This window comes from Dunckerocampus dactyliophorus, chromosome 13 (genome assembly GCF_027744805.1).
Source record: "Dunckerocampus dactyliophorus isolate RoL2022-P2 chromosome 13, RoL_Ddac_1.1, whole genome shotgun sequence".
Classification (NCBI taxonomy): domain Eukaryota; kingdom Metazoa; phylum Chordata; class Actinopteri; order Syngnathiformes; family Syngnathidae; genus Dunckerocampus; species Dunckerocampus dactyliophorus.
The window spans coordinates 3,384,315-3,401,695 of NC_072831.1; the positions used below are offsets into that span (position 1 = coordinate 3,384,315).

At 40.5% G+C, this 17,381-nt stretch overlaps 1 protein-coding gene across 1 annotated transcript; it reads left to right on the plus strand.

Moving 5' to 3' along the window:
• Positions 1–1,361: 1,361 nt before the first annotated feature.
• On the plus strand, positions 1,362–15,035 carry cdt1 (chromatin licensing and DNA replication factor 1). Its single transcript, XM_054797697.1, has 9 exons — positions 1,362–1,893; positions 4,872–5,110; positions 5,267–5,461; positions 7,367–7,512; positions 9,514–9,614; positions 9,710–9,898; positions 9,992–10,141; positions 12,047–12,248; positions 14,040–15,035. Exons 1-9 carry the CDS (start codon positions 1,432–1,434, stop codon positions 14,210–14,212), a joined length of 1,857 nt encoding a protein of 618 aa, XP_054653672.1. The 5' UTR covers positions 1,362–1,431; the 3' UTR covers positions 14,213–15,035.
• The last annotated feature ends 2,346 nt before the right edge of the window (positions 15,036–17,381 follow it).

Genomic DNA, 17,381 nt, shown 5'->3' on the forward strand with positions numbered 1-17,381 from the left:
TAAAAACCTGAGCAGCAGAATGAAAGAAACCTTTTTCCTTCTTTATTAGACTTTTTTCCTTCCTTACAGTGTTACCAACACTCAGCAATCAACATACAAAATACCAATGATTATATTATATGGATAATTAACTGGATGTATTTACACAGTGCAACATTTATTTCAGTAATGGCATACGTTGATATATTGTTAGACTATAACCTAAATCATCATCACTGACTTATTATTAATTCAACTAATCACCCAGGGAAACAAATTAGCTTGAAACTATATTGGGTGTATACGGCGAAAGTGGCTCCACAAACCCAGGCTTTGTGCTGAAGTGCAACTCGACAAAAACCTAACATCCGCAATCAGACTTAATTAATAATAATAATTCACACATTTCGACAGCATTTAAATTAAGCTTCTGCATTGGCAATTCCGCGTTTCAGGCATTCACACGTAATTTTGATGGAGCCAAAATTGCATTCTCTTATTGATATTTCATATTGTATTTTATTTCCGGTGCTCGCGTGAGCATATCTAGCGTATTCCCTCGGCTGAAACTGCATCTCACTAATAGATGGATAATATCATCAGGGAATGCTCTTTTTTGAATTAAATTTTTTCCATGTCCCTTCAGGAACCTCGGAGGTTCCAAATAAATGGTGACGCCATCTCCGAATTAGTTAAACGGTGAAAAAGTGGCACTTTCATAGCTGATTTAAGACGAAAGCCTGGACATAACCTGGTGCCGACCAGACTATGAGTTTAGTCTAAATTACCATGGCGATACAGCTGCTTTAAAAGAGAGCTGCCTTCGATGAACACTTCCGGCTTTCCACTCAAACAGCTCGTTAACCCACTAAACTTGCTTCACAGAATACCCCATTGTGTGGGAGTCCCCCACAATATACACTCTGCAAGGCTTCTCCACTGTGTTTATTTACAACAACTAGTGTTATAAATCTACAGCGTTTTTATCACGCATACTTTGGACCCTCTATTAGCGCAATTAATGGCCTAACAATGTGTTGAGGACATGTTCACAAGTCAATGTTTCTGGATTCTGCTTACCATTATGGCGGCCAAAACTACGCAGGGCGTACTCCGGAAGTTGATGTTGGTTTACGGTCGTATTCTTTAGAGTCCTTTTCACACTAAGGTTAGTTATATACATATTTTACAGCTTACCAAATGAACATTTGAAATACAATAGAATAAGAAAACAAAGAAATCACAGTCTAATATTGTAAGTAAGAAAAATGTGCCGAAAAAGTTTATTTTTTTAATCCGTCAACTTCCGGGTCATTGTATTTGGAGCTGCTCAAGAGTACCGGATATGGGCGTACCTTATTGATTTCCGCGCGAAAGTTATTTGTTCCTCCTCCCGTCTTCTTTGGTGCATAGTTTTTGCCGCGGCTACATTTTTGACTTTATTTATTAAACATGGCTCAGGCTCGAGTTACCGATTTCTACTCCCAGCGAAAGAAAGGAGGGACCGGTTCAGTGAAGCAAGGGAATAGTAGTACTGCTGTTTGCCATGTCTGGTCGAAAAGCAGCGCCATCAACACAAGGTCAAGCTGCTCTTCCAAACAAGATGTATTCTTAACTTCATCCTCAAGCCATGTTCGCGAGGAGTTCATGCGAGTTATCGAATCTGCTGAAGGTGTGTCGACAGGAGAGTCGATCGGCAAGACGGCCAGACAAATCCCCCTCAGTCCCCGAACGCCGAAGCGCCCCTCGGCAAACACAGACTTTGAGACGGATATCATTTCTGTAGCCACGGAACACAGCACAGCGAGAAAGAGGCGACAAGTAGAAGTTCATCATGTCGACAAAACTAAAGCTGAAGAAAAAGCGACACGAACGGCCAGAAAGAAACTTCTTCTTACGCATCCAACATCACAGGTAAAGTTTTGGTCACTCGTTTCATTGCTCTGTGTGTATTGTTTACTGTGTATATACGCACATTCTGCGCAAACCCGCCCCCTTGATGCGCATACAAATACATAAGTCGTTAAGAACACCACTGTACTAAACAACATATCTTTATACAAGTATTGTGGAGCCTAGAATGAAGAAATGAGAGCGAAATCATTCATATGTGGGCGCACGGGGCTGCTGGAGTCTCTATCCCAAATCTGGACTTAAAGTAGAGGAATGGTGCGGAATATGTTTGAACAAGATTGAATGCAATCACAACTTTGACTATTTGGCTGAAGTAGGGAAAACAATCATAACCATCTGAAAAAATATGTAAAGCGTACATATTATTTAAATTATTACATCAATGGCCATCATGAAGCAAATTGATCTGTGGCACAAAAAAGGTGCATGTTAACAGTTGAATTCTGCAGGTGACATGATTGCGGTGTGTGTGTGTGTGTGTGTGTGTGTACACTTGCCCCTCGTTTATTGTGGTTAATTGGTTCCAGACCCAACCATGAAAGGTGAATTTCAAAAGGGGGAAAGGGGGCAAAGAAAGGACAAAGTAAGAAGCCAAAACGTATAATTTCCCCACAGAATGGGAGTATAACTTTTTTTCCACCCTATCATGTGGGACCTTTCATCCATTCCTGAGTCTGTGCAAGTTAAAAGGAAAAGTGCCTTTTTTAACACACGTCTTTCTCTTTTGTGTTTGTTCTAAACATGTAAAAACAGATTAAGAAGAGGCAGATAAGAGTGCACATAATGGGCTGCACCTATTCCGCCTATAAAGCCTTCAGAAACAAACCTACAATGCTGCATTTACATATCCTGGCCTGCATATCAACTACAGAGACATTATTGTTATTGTTACCATTGTTACGCCCAAGAACTATGTTAATGGTATAGTGACACACTAGCCACACTAGCCGGCTAGCGACTAGCTTCACTACTCACTCACAATGCCTCAGGCCCCTAACAAAAGGTAACGCTACGTAATGGAGCTGCCGCCACTGTTGCTGTTTTTGTTTTTGAGTTTGGAAAATTTAACGCTATGTGAAATCAATGCACCCAGGAAGGAAGTTCCAAAAGTACTGTAAGTATTCCATGTTATAATGAATGTACCTGTTACTACATGCTCACAGCATGGATAGAAAACCATAAAACCTTGTTGGAGCTTTTTGGAGGTGTTTTAATAGCAGCCTTTCTAGGAGGAATAGGTGTGTCCTGTTACTCATCAGAGTAACGGGCGGGATAGCCAACACGGGAACAAAACTAATTTGTAAGCTTGAAAGCTTTAAAAACTTAATATGTAGAAATTACATTGTTCAGATGTTGACAAATGGCATCACATAACAAAAACAAAAAGTGTAGTTGTTTCATTTTTATTTCTAATATTTGTAACTGTAGCAGCACCAGCATGAGTGGGGACCCATCAGTTTGGCCTGTTTGCAAAACTTTTTTTATATTGTTATGGTAGAAGTGGAGTTACAGTTTAAAATGTGATTGTTCATATTTAAAGGAATTTTTTTTTTTTTTCATTTTTGGGGGGGAATTGTGTTCATCATCCACAATACCTATATGAAACATGAGCACACGTATTTCCCTTTTCTTTGCGTGAAGAGAAAAAACAGTGAGCTAGTGAGGGAGCTAACAATGGACATAATAGGACACACATATTTCACTTTCACAGCCCTAAAAAACCCTCCAAAAAACACCAGCAATGGTCCATTTACATAAATGACCTGTATATTAACCAAGCTAGAGCAACATTGTTACTGTAGCAGCTAACACGCATATCGGTAACTATTTTTCTGGCGTAGCGACACAACGCCTCGCTAGTCTTAACGTCACTCTCAACACCTCTGGCCACTACTGAGGTCCCCTCCCCCCTGGAGCTGCTGCAGTGTTGTTTGTGAGTTTGGAAAAGTTAATCCTAGGTTATAAATCATGCCTCCCACGTGTATTGTAGAAGGTTGTGGCAAAAAGCCGAAAAGTTGGTCAACTTTGAGATTCCACATGCTACCAACTAAACATCGGGACAGACTGAAGCAGTGGATGCTGGCTCTCAACTTAGGCCAGATGCCATTGCTACGAAGACTGAGCAAGATGCTCGTTTCCTGTCAGCATTTTTTTTTTTACCTGAGGACTGTGCTAAATTTACCAGCTCAGCTTTGTGCTGAAAGATACAGCCAAGATACAGCCAATCCAATGAGAGCGGGCATTGACTGTTTTCATGATAATGTTATCCATGAAACATTTAGCTGTAGTGCTACAGGATAATGCCAATTGCCTTTAGTCTTTTAAGTATACATGGATCTGCCTAGCAACCAGCAACATTATTCTCTGCCTGGTCTTACCTGATAACCTGTAGCTCACCCTCTGTACATTGAGGCTAAAAAAAGATAAGTTTCTGGAACCTCATTTTTCACAAAGTCTGCCATGATTTGTAGTTGCAAACAGACACACTCTTTCTATGCTGCTGTTGTTGGCGGAAGTAGCCTTAGTTCTGATCTATGGGCTATGTGAAATCAATGCGCCCAGGAAAGAAGTTCTGGTAATGTTTAAAATGATCAAAATACTGTAAGTATTACATGTTATCATGAATGTACCTGTTACTGCATGGATATAAAAGGATGAAACCTTGTTGGAGGTTTTTTAGAGGGCTTTATAGTAGAAATAGGTGTGTCCCATTAGGTGCATTGTTATCTCTGTTTTCTCTCTTTAGAACACACAGAAAGGACATGTGTGGATGTTTCACATAAGGATTGGGGATGATGGGCAAAATAATAATTTTTAAAAAAGTGCACTTTTCCTTTTTAAATTGGAATGTGTGTGTTTTTTTTTTAACAAAATATAGCATGTAATCGTCACGGGGACTCAGTCCTGGATTGTAGGAATGACCCAGCTATTCTCTTTGCCACCACTTGCCACTTGTATCCTGACACGCCATCTTTCAGACTTTTTGCAGAGAGAATATTACGGCCCTCAAGTCACGCCTTCAGACAATCAAGAAACCAGCAGAATTAGCCAATGCTACATCCTCTACTTCTGTTTCCACGCCCTTGGTTGCATCCTCCATCACTGTCTCCAAGTCAGCTCTAACCAGAGCAAAGGAACTTGCAGCTAAAGTTAGGACAAAGAAGGAGAGTGACTTGGAGGGAAAAAAGCTACAGAAAGAGACACAAGATCAAGAGAGGTGAGAATATACTGTGCCATTGTGAGTTTTTCTTGTTACTTTGTTTTCCTCGGACGTATATACCTACGATACTTGCCTGCAAATCTGTCAGCTCCTGGATTCTTAAATTTCTCTTATTTGTCCATCTATCTTACAGTTTGTTCTCTTGTCTGTCAGTGTTCAACAGCCAGCATATCAGCAGTATCACAATCTCGCCCAAGAAACTCCCCCAGGCCTCTCCCTGCCTTACCAGTTCAAGATACTGGCCGAGATGTTTAGGAGTATGGACACAGTGGTTGCTATGCTCTTCAACCGCTCTGAGACGGCTACCTTCTTCAAGATCAAACAGGGAGTTCAGGATATGATGCACAAGTAGGTGTGACTAGTGAGTTTTGATTTGTTGTTTTTAAGCATTTTCATGTTTGCGCAACGGTTTTGCAATGGATGTCAAAAGTATTTGTGTTTCACTTCCACACTTTTGTGGCGGCCTTATTCTGGAATGGATTCATTTCTAGTTTTATGGTTGTACACACAAACCTCGATGATGACTGTTTTTGACAACAGCTTCCAGAGTGGGAAAATCTGAAAACGCTGGCTTGTGGCGTTGACTTGTAGACAGGCTATACGAAAACGATGATGTCACCGACCCACTGCCGCCTCGTCACCGTCACGTGACCAGAAGTGAGCTTTGACAAAAGTGTTACTCCTGTAAAAAGAATCTTCATAACATTTATATTCAAGTTGAATGCTTTGATTTTTATATACTAGTTGAAAATAGCCCTGTAAGAAATTCATAGTAAAGTTGGAGTTGGACCCGGAATCGCAACTGGAGTCATTCAAATACTAATGATGGCTGTTAATTAATATCAGTGACCGTCTTCCCGTGTTTCCAATTTACAGTGAAAACTATACAGAGAGAAAGAAGCAAGGTAGATAGATATAGATATAGATAGATATTAGGACTTCCAAAACATCACATATAGAGAAAAGTATTAGTGCCTTTTAAGAAAGATCTGGTAAAAAAAAAAAAAAAAAAAAGATGGGAGTGCATGTATAATGAGAATGATGCATATGAAAACTTTCTTAAAATCCATATGAAGTTCTACAATAAACACAGTCCACTGGGAGATGTGTCTAATAATAAGCAAAAGAAGAGAAATCAGCTGTGGATGACAATATGATTGCAAAATGCCTGGAAGAAGAAAAACACAAAGGATATTTATAGTTCAAAAACTAAAGAAGCAGAAAAAACTTATACAATCTATAAAAATAAGTTAGCATTTTTAGAGTGTGTAAGAAAATGATAGTCTATTACTAAACAAGAATAAAAACATTGGTTTGGTTTAGTTTATTTGAACATGAAGGTTACAATGGAATGCATCTCACGAATCCTCACAGTTCCACATGTCCAAAAGGAGTGTGAAGAAGCAAAGCATTAGAGCAAAGTGGGGCATCCTAAACAGTATTACCGTATTTTCACGACCATAAGGCGCACCGTATTAAAAGGCACGGTTACAGGTACAGGTCAATAATACATATTTTTTAACATTGTTTTCAGGTTAGTTTTTAAGGTATGGCGACTTTTATTTTGTAGTGTCGGGCCGCCACAATCAATTACCTGTAGCGGAAACCCTGGTTGCGCTCCAGTGTGTGCATGCTCAAGATGAATTAAACCATTACAGTAATAATGATGATTAAAGCTGGCTACAATAGTGTCTTCACAGAGACTTGAGTCACTCATGGGTAGATGCTTTTTTTGGGCAAAGACTAGTCTGTTAGGTGCATTGTTTGGCTGTATAATAATCAAGGCAGTGCACAAAAACACAGACATATTTTATCAATGATGTTCGCGGAAAGCCGAATCTTAAGAATATACTATTTGTAGTCTTGCATAACATTTGTTATCTTTACTTGAATAGTGCATCAATTCCTCTGTTGTCCATTAGTTTCATGATAATCTAACAAACAATACATCTAGAAAGTATTTGTTTTGGCTGGACCACTCAAGGACACGCGCATACATGGAATACGCTAGCACACTCTGCACTGAGGCAGCCCTCTTCTGAGAACAACAAAGCAATGAATTGTGGGTTGCAACAGCAACCCACAATTATTTTTTTTATTTTATTTTTTTGCTTTTCAGTCTGGGCCACTTGGGGATCTCTCTTGGGATGCTAATTGAATAAGCCTGGTTTTGTGCTCAGGTTTGTAGATATGAGTTGACTGAATTGTTACATTGTAGAGGATTAAGTTGCTGCCTCTTTCTGGTGTCTGCAGGCGATTTCAAGAGCACCACATTGGCCAAATGATGACCGTATTTCCTGAGGCCTACACATTCAGACAGGAAAAGAACATCCCGACATTCAACAACTGTGTGAAGAAGGGCAGCTACCAGCTCACTGTGGAACCTGTCATTTTACATGGTTTGAAAACTATTTCATCCTGGCAAATGTGGATGTGCTGTTAGTTTCTCATATTTACTCAAACTTACGGTTTCCTTTTGAAATTGTAATTTTTTTTCCCCACTACTCAGTTTTTGGGATATTATGCCTGCCTGGTGAGTGGTAATTGTAGTCTGTTTTCTGGTGAAATAGCAGAGGTATAATTCTCATCCCATACAAATGCAATATTAAAAAAAAAAAAGAGCAATCAATTAATTGATCATTTTGGTCAGCAGTAAATCCATGCTATTCATGTTAAGGTGTGTTCATGAACAATGGAATTCTGAACATCATTATAATACAAGTAGGTCAAACACATTCCTTGTGTTCTGTAATGCTGCTGGTTTTGCTGGGATAATTATGACTGTGTTGTGGATTTTATTTAATATTGATGACATTATTACTTAGTTAAACGTTTATTTATATCACTGAAGTACAGTAGACGCCCCTACAACGTAAATAATCCGTTCCTGGCTGCACTCATGCTATTGGCCAAATGATGTGAAAAAAGGAACCATAAAATCATTTAATTTGGACCATCTATTTTCTATGCCGCTTATCCTATGCGGTATGCTGGAGCCTATCCTAGCTGAACTTGGGGGTACACCCCTGACTGGTCGCCAGCCAATTGCAGGCACATGTAGAGAAACAATTATTCACGCTCACATTCATGTCTATGGACAATTTATAGTTATTATTAACCTAACATGCATGTTTTGGGAATGTGGGAGGAAACCGGAGTACCCGGAGAAAACCCACGCATGCACGGGGAGAACATGCAAACTCCACACAGAGGTCTCATTTACACCAGTGGTTCTAAATTATTTTCTGTCATGCACTCACTGGGTGAAACGTTTTTGCACCCCTCCACCCCCACACCCTAATTTGAAATACTATTGAAAATATTAATTTACTTATCTGTTCTGTACAGACTGAAACCAGCAAAATGCAACAAAATGGAGAGCAGTGAAGCATACAAAAGTCAAATTGCATGCTGAGTATGACAAATTCATACATGCTGGCAGGTCTGCAGCAATATTGAAAGTCCTCCCTGCCTCTCACACCCCTCGACTTATTTAGACCAAAAAATTATTGACTTACTTTGTGAAGAAAACATATATCACTGGTGAAACTTCCATAGGATGAGACGCCTTCTTTAAGGAGACTTTGGATGTGAGAGTACATTATTGGAGTTCTCGCAGGGCTTCCAGGTAGCACGTAGGTGGGCTCCAGGTGAGAGCAGTCAGTGAACCTGGTGTCTTTCACCGCTGACGAAGGCTGCTCATCTCTTACGATGAATTCAATTATTTTTGGGGTTATTTGCTTAGCATTCTGACACGTATGCGCGTGTCCAGCGTCTTGGCTGCGTTAGCTGCCGTCTGACTGATCACAACGTTAGCCTCCAAAACTCCTCATACTCCGTCAAGTGTTTGTTCTTGAAATGCCGTGTTAAATTAAAGCTTTTAACATGCTATCCCCGCAATATAATTTTCACGGGATGTATTGGCAGGCAAGTTCCACACGGCAGACATGCTTGTTTTTGTTTTGGCACACCTGCACAGTGTGAAGGAAAGCGGGAGGAGGACGCTAGCCAAGAAACTACACCACACGCAAGAATCGCTACAAGCCAGTAGTATGAGCCACAGGTGATCGGCTTTTGTGATCAGCGATCATGTGATTTATTTTTTTTTTTCCATGGAAATCTGTCGATTCTGATCGGTGGCCGATTGATCGGAGCACCTCCGGTAATCACCAAAATGTACACGTCGATAGATGCCACCCCTCTTGCATTGGTCTTACTTTGTTCTGTGAGATGTAAGCATTATGTACCCGGAAACTGGCATAGTAATCCATGCATATTGCATCATGCAGCCAACAAACTGATTAAAAACACCTTCTCCTTGGTGGAGGTAATCAGTGGATGGTGATAAAATGAAACAGAGGTGATTTACCAATTTGCTCATGTGCTATGATCCTTTTTAGGTCAACAGGAAGGTAGACCTGTCCTGACAGCCTCTAATCTTTTGGCAAGGAGACGCACCTTCCATCAGAATCTTGTTTCCATTGTAAAACAACACCACAAGGTCAGAAACTATTTCAAAGACACGTCATTTAACATTGTTCAAACTATTAATGAGGTCATTTCTTATGTCTTTTCACACAACTCCACCACTTGCAGGTCTTTCTCGCCTCCTTAGTCCCTCCAGTGTGTGTACCTGAAGACAAACTGACCCGCTGGCACCCTAACTTTAATGTGGACATGGTGCCAGATGTGCAGTCAAGCTTACTGCCTCAACCGCCTCGCGCTGAAAAATTTTCCACTGCCCAGGAAGTGTTAGACAAAGCCCATTCTCTCATTACTCCCAAGGTACTCACTACATTTTTTTAAATGTAGTATTTCCAAGTAGACTTGGCACAGTTTTCTCAATAAAATTCATGTGATGGATTGTCTTTGACCCAGATGGAGAAGGCTTTGGTGGCTCTGGCTCAGAAGACAGAAGATGCAGAATGCAGAGAGACGTCTCCACAAAACCTGAACTGCACACTAACATCTGCTCCACCTCCCGTTCCAAATGCCCTGAAAGGAGTGTCCCAGTGCTTGTTGGATAGGGTACGTGTACTACCTTTCTAACTACTTCGTCCAGTAATGACAGAATTCTTCCAGGAATTGCAAGGTATGTGCATGCTTGTCTTTCATGTAGTTGCCTCCTGGGAATATTAGAATGCCATACAGTGTCTTTTGTGCGTGGACCATACTTTTTAATCATTCATTCAATTAATTGGAATTCATAATTTAAAGGATTCTATTGTAAAACAGTTTCACTGTCTACGTTCACACTGCAGGTCAATCCTGATTTTTTTTTTTTTGTTGCTCATATGTGACCTGTATGTGATTTTATTCATGTCTGTGTGATTATTAGGACAATTCCCATTCCAGGGATCCAGACTATTTATTTAACTAGGAGCGCACAGTGGCCTCTAACTTAAAATTTTAGGAGCACAAGCAGAAAATTTAGGGGTGCACTCTGAAATTTAATTGCAAAGTAAACATTCACATTTCCTCTCATTTCCATTATTACTGATAAATATTAGCTCCAATACCGCCTCTTGACATACCCACCTTTGGTGTTTGTCGCCTGTCTTTCTCTTTAGGGGTTAGTGTGGGTTGGCAAACCAACTCTTGCATATTCCTGTCAACGACTGGGCTGAAGTGTGGAACACAAATTTGTCTGCAACAAAAAATATTTAATAATAAAATAAAATTGATAAATTAACTAGTAGGGTTGCAAACTTCTGTAGAAATAAATAAGAGACATTTTGTGGGTGAGGCCAACCAACCTGTTTTTTGGGGGAGGTGGGGGTTTGCCTTTAATTCTGTAATTAGATTTCTGTTTTATAATGATACTAACACATGGACAATTAATTGTTCAATAATATGCTTTTTTGTTAAAAATAACAATTAACAGAATAAAATAATGATCTTTCTCATAGAAATCTGCCCTGCTTAATTAAAAAAAAATTGTGCAGGTTTATGATGCAGGTGTATCCATCTTCCAGGACTATTAAAGCTATTTAGACAAAAAGAAAAGAGAGGTGAGGTATTTGTTTTATGTGACTGCTAATATTTCAATTGTACTTTATTTATAAACCACATGTCCACTCAGTGTGCTCATTGTCTTTATGCTATTCTGTGCTAATTTGTCATAAAATACAGGCATCGTGTCTGAATTGAAGAGTTATAAAGAGCTTAAAAAAAAAAGTCACATTTGGAGTCTGGAGATGGAAGGAAGTGTGAGCCAGCCAAAATGTGTAAACAAAGATTGTAGAAAAGTAGATTGAATGCATTTGACAAGCTGTCATCAGTTGACTCCACATTTTACAGACTATTTTTAATTTGTCACGATAATAAGGAATAAAGTGCGTCATTTGTCAACGGGCATACTTTAACTGGCCACATATGCATGAGTAGATGAAAAATTTACTCACAATGTCTCATATTTTAGTCGCAAAATGCGACCATTTAGTCGCAGTGTGGAGCCCTGCATTCTCAGGACATTGAGTGGATGGCAACTGGTCTGTTCAGGTTGTCTTAGAAGATGTTAGGTCTCTCATCCGAGCAGTCTTCATCAGCAGGTGGGACACGCGGCAACATGTGTGACGTTGTTTTGTGTGCATGTGTGTCACTTTCCCAGATGCTTTGTGTTCACATGTGAACAACTTCATGAAAGAAGTTTTCACCAACCCTGCTGTGTGAACGAAGCAACAGACTCGTGGTCGCCATTTGGTGCACATGACTGAATCTGGTGCTTGATTCAGTGCAGTTAATGACTCATAAGAACTCGAGTCAGCAGGGAATCAAATTTACCGTTTATGTTTAAAATTGAATAACGTTTTATGCCTTTGAATCCAGAAGAAATAAATAAACAGGTTAAATCCTGTCTAATACTTTTTAAAATATCTAATCAGTGGGAAAGAAAACAATTAGATTGACTGTTGATTCTGTTTGGTGTTCTAGATTCGAGCAAAGGAAGCCCAGAAGCTCCAGGCAGCTATGACTCGAAACCCCTCTCAAGAAGAGCGCCTCTTGATGATGTCGCAGCTTGGGGAGCTAGCAAGGATTCTTCGGAATGTTTTTGTTTCAGAAAAAAAACCCGCTTTAATCATGGAAGTTGTTTGTCATCGCATGGTCGCCAGCTTCAGAGCAGCTCTCACTTCAGGTTGGTCAACAAGATATGAGGAACATAAGAGCTGGCTGTACTTTGTACAACTGTGAAACCTCCATACTGCTGTGTATGTACCGTCATCTCCTATCTAATTTCACAGCTTCGTTCAGGGGCGCCACCTGGGGCCTATGTTCTTGGATTTGTTGAAAGCAAACTGTAAATTGGCTAAAATGACATTTACAATTCAATGCGCCACTCATGATGAACTAGCTTTGTAATTTACTTCATTTAGTTTGATCATTTAGCCATTTTTGTATTGTATTGTATGTACTTTATTTATCCCACAGCGGGGAAATTTACTTGTTACAGCAGCAAGCAAGCAAGACAAGTAAAGAGAACAGTAAAGTAAAGTAAAGAAAACATATTGACTACAACATGGTTCAGGTGGTGCAGGTGTTGTAGAGCCTGACAGCGGTCGGTATGAAGGACCTGCAGAACCTCTCCTTCTTACACCGTGGGTGTAACAGTCTGCTGCTGAAGGAGCTGCTAAGGGAACCCACAGTGTCATGTAGCGGGTGAGAGGTGTTGTCCATGATGGATGTCAGCTTAGCCAACATCCTTCTCTCCCCCACTTCCTCCACGGAGTCCAGAGGACCATCCAGGACAGAGCATTTTTATGCCTAAATGCTTAATTTAGGCCAAGGATAAGTACAAATTGCTTAAATATGCTTTAAAAAAAAACTAATAGGCAATATTCAACCACGAAACAACCATCATTTATAAATACATTTTTGAAAAATTGCGCTATAGCGAGGGAATGATAGTCGAACCATAATATTGCGAAGGACGACTGTAGTAGACCATTTTTTTTATCACTGAATAAATGAATAAATCATGCTGGATTGTGGTTGAATATAGCCTGTTCGTCAAACAATATGCATATTTAAGCAAATTGTAGGTATTTTCCCCCCCGAAAAAAGTATTTTCAAGCATAAAAATTGCAAAATGAAGTAAATAGAAGTATAAGCCATGACAGGGATAGATGGGATTTTTTGGCATGCAATTGTGTGACGTCCCCATCAGCAGTGTAGCCCATCAACACTGACTTCATCCCGTGAGCAGAGTTCTGTTCAGTTTTAGGTATGGAAGAAAGTAGGGCCGGCTCGTCGGGGGTCACAAAAGTAAAGCTTTTTTCTTCTCGAAAGAATATGTGTTCAAAAGAGTGATACTTATGCATCACGAAGAAATCTGACTCCACAATCACTCTGAGCTAGTTTTTCTCGCTTCGTATTGCCGCGTCTGCCGCCTGTCAACTGTTGCACTCCAAAACAATCCCATCAAAGTCTTAAGATTTAAAAACACAATAATAATAACAATAATAAATTAAAGCATGTCTTGAGGAAATGTTTCTGTTGCTCTCCTGGCTTTCCTGAAAGACTTTAGATTCTACTGAAATGTTCCGGTTGGTTTATCCCGAGAAGAGCTCAGTCGGACACACTTTTCTGTATTTCTGTATCTTTAGTGAAGCAGCTGTGTGGAAGATGTCACAAAGCTCCGCACTGGGGCTTCACTCCACCCACTGTAAGAGTCGGGGGAAGAAGCTTCGAGCTAGGAAGTAACTGCTCTCTATCATATTCTCGGGCCCCACCCTTGCAGGGGTGGGACCGCTCTCCTACGTGTGCTTCTACCTGGTTCCAGCTCATGTCAGTCTAGGGTGCGTGCGTGTGTGTTCTCAGTAAAGCAACCTGTCAGTACAAAGTTCAAACAACAGTGCTTCTATTGTGTAATACTAGCCATCTCTTACACCACAATTGGCTGATCTGGCTCTTCTATCTCTAAATTTAGGTGAAATGGAGAAACACATTCGTTTGCTGGCAGAGCTGACCCCTGACTGGCTTACCATCCATCCGATCAGGAAGGACTTCTATCTTAAATTGAACAAGAACATGGACCTAAGTGTGATTCTGGACAAACTGAGATGCAGACTTCGAGAAGAGGAGAGGCTCTCAGGCCAGTAATCCAAGTGAAATGATGAAGCGATATTATGGTCTGTGACTCTGAACTGCTCCATGAATGTGCCATCGCTGGATGACATGAGGACCACCTTTACTGGTTGGAAAGCATTATGTGTGATGCAACCTGTGTGTAAGTAGGCTTTGCTGGGCCACCTATTCATTATGCCACGTCCTTAGAAGTGTGTCAACGTCCCATGTTGGAAGGCATTTTTGTAAACGGAAGTGTTTTTTTCCCCTTGAAGATGTTCTATCAGCATGTAAACAATTCTTATTTTAGTATCTCTTGGGTGAGAATTATGCAATCTTTAATGATCATGGCCTCATTTTAAAAAATAAACCGAGTTCATGCCTCCGACACTGTATGAAGTGAATCTGTGTATCCACCCTACTACAAGCAAGAGGGAACAGTATGAATCGGGTGAAGTTATAACAGGCCGTTAACGTCACAGGCAGGAGCAAAAAAAAGGAGTGCTTGATTTGCTCACACACACAGTACAGGTAATCTTGCCTCATAAGAGCGTTTTTTTTTTTTCATTATCGGTTATCGGAGCTATTTTTAATGTTATCGGATTTATCAGTATGACGTGCTAATTCGCTGAAATAGGCCCGATAATTATCGTACACCCCTGATTATATTTTCAAGAGGAAAATAGAAATTAAACTTGGGTATTGGGGAATCAGCAGCAGTGTAGTTTTACTGTTCTCTAAAAATAAGTCCTCCCCAAACTATTTTTCAGTTCTTCCAGGATTCTGGGGCATTTTCTGATTGTTGCGGCCTAAATTGCTTGATTTCGCAGAAGCCTTTTCTCAAAGTTGCTGCAAACGTTGCCATGTTTTGAGGTGCATTTTTCCAATAACATTCATCAGCTTGTGATTTCATGAATTTGAAAATCAATGTTTAAAATGTTGTTACTACATGCTAACAGCATGGATATACAACTATAAAACCTTGGTGGAGCTTTTTGGAGGTGTTTTAATGGCGGCCTTTCTATGTGGAATAGGTGTGTCGCATTATGTGCATTAGTTACATGGCTCTTTTTGCCTGTTTTTTTTTATATCTTTAGAACACAGACAAGAGGAAGACGTGTGTTCATCTCTCAGATAAGGATTGTGGATGATGGGCAAAATTCATTCCAAAAATCATTCAAAGCACGTATTGTTCTGCCATTTCTGTTCTCACCAAGCAGCAGGGGGTGCTGCTGAGAGGTCCACGCCGCCCCAGAGCAGTCACAAGCTCGCGCTGTACACTGAGAGCATAGTGGAGATGCACGCATCCATGAATCACGCATGCGTGAGGCACAATGCCGCCGGGGTGGATCTTACCCTGTTTTACAGAGCAGGATCTAAAACGTAAATGTTTCTTAATCTTCATAAAATGACTGCTCATTACACTCAAGCCTCACTGGGACTCAGCCACTTACTTGTCAGAACGTGTGATGGAAGAACGTTGTGTGATAAATGAAACAAGTAGTCCTAACTGCAAGATAAACGGTGGAGGCTAAATGTCCACTTAACAAAAATATAAACAACACTTTTTGCTCCCATTTTTTGTTGGTCCTGGGCTGGTGTGGTTACACGTGGTCTGCGGTTGTGAGGCTGGTTGGATGTACTGCCAAATTCTCTGAAACGCTTTTGGAGACGGCTTATGGTAGGGAACTGAACATTCAATACACAAGCAACAGCTCTGGTTGACATTCCTGCTGTCAGCATGCCATTGGCACACTGTTTTATTGTGGGCAGTCTAAGGCATGCCTGTGTACTAATCATGGTGTCTAATCAGCATCTTGACATGGCACACCTGTGAGGTGGGATGGATGATCTCAGCAAAGGGGAAGTGCTCACTATCACAGATTTGTCAACAATATTTGAGAGAAATGGTGATATTGTGTATGTGGAAAAAGCTTTAGATCTTTGAGTTCATCTCAAAAAATGGGAGCAAAAACAAGTGTTTTTGTTGAGTGTAAATATGCTGTCTACACTGTGAGAGGCACTGCTTGAGATAAAATAAAGTTATTTTACTTTGATGATGGGATGGCCAATTTTAAATTAACAAACCAAGAATCAAGTACACTGGGTCCCCAACTTACAAACACCCGGCTAGCGAACATTCGCAGATACGAACACAAGCCAACTGGTCTATATTTTATTTTATTTTGCCTTGTAGTCGCTCAATCAGTCTTTATACTGCTACTGTACATGCTTGACCAGTAGAGGGCACTGTGACACTGCTAATGGGACCAACAGAGGAAGAGTTAGGCGCTAGGGAGATAGCTAAATGGAAAGCTAAATTGTAGCTCTATGATACAACCCGGACAGAGCGTGTGATTAAAGTTTATGAAGAGTTAATAAGCCTGCCTAATTCTAAACCACCCACAGAACACTACCTCTTTTAGAAGATTCTAACGACGACGACCATTTGCCCTTTTTTTCAATATCTCCTCCTCCAACTCCTCCACAACGACGTATGCTCGACCACTCCTCTTCAAAGGTAAATAGCATTTATCATTACGTATTATTATATCACTTTTATTATTGTTTTTTTCATTAATTATCCTGGTTTAATATTACTACTGCATCCAAACTCATATTTACATACATACACATATACTGTATATGTATACACGTACATGTAGTACCTACAGTATATCATTGGTAATATTACCTTTTCCCCGACTTAAGAACAGTCGTCTGGAACCAATTGTGTTCGTAAGTTGGGGACCTATCTATCCATCCATTTTCTATACCGCTTAATCCTCATTAGGGTCGCGGGGGCATGCTGGAGCCTATCCCAGCTGACTTCGGGCGACAGGCGGGGTCCACCCTGGACTGGTGGCCAGCCAATGGCAGGGCACATATAGACAAACAAGCATTCACACTTACATTCATACCTATGGACAATTTAGAGTCTCCAATTAACCTCACCTGCATGTTTTTGGGAATGTGGGAGGAAGCCGGAGTACCCGGAGAAAACCCACGCGCACACGGGGAGAACATGCAAACTCCACACAGAGATGTCCAAGGGAGAATCGAACCCAGGTCTTCCCGATCTCCAGGCTGTTCCTGTGTTGGCCAACGTGCGGAAGTCGGGAACCTAGTGTATTGCAAAATTTTGTGCACGTGATCCAAGATGCCGGCGTAAACAAACAGGATTGTATTTTAGACACTAAACAAG

Bases quoted from the DNA above. Each gene is read 5' to 3' on its own strand.
- cdt1 (XM_054797697.1), top strand. From the start codon at position 1,432: ATGGCTCAGGCTCGAGTTACCGATTTCTACTCCCAGCGAAAGAAAGGA. The intron at 5,111-5,266 runs GTGAGAATATAC...CTTGTCTGTCAG, and splicing joins GAGACACAAGATCAAGAGAG to TGTTCAACAGCCAGCATATC. The intron at 9,899-9,991 runs GTACTCACTACA...TCTTTGACCCAG, and splicing joins ATTCTCTCATTACTCCCAAG to ATGGAGAAGGCTTTGGTGGC.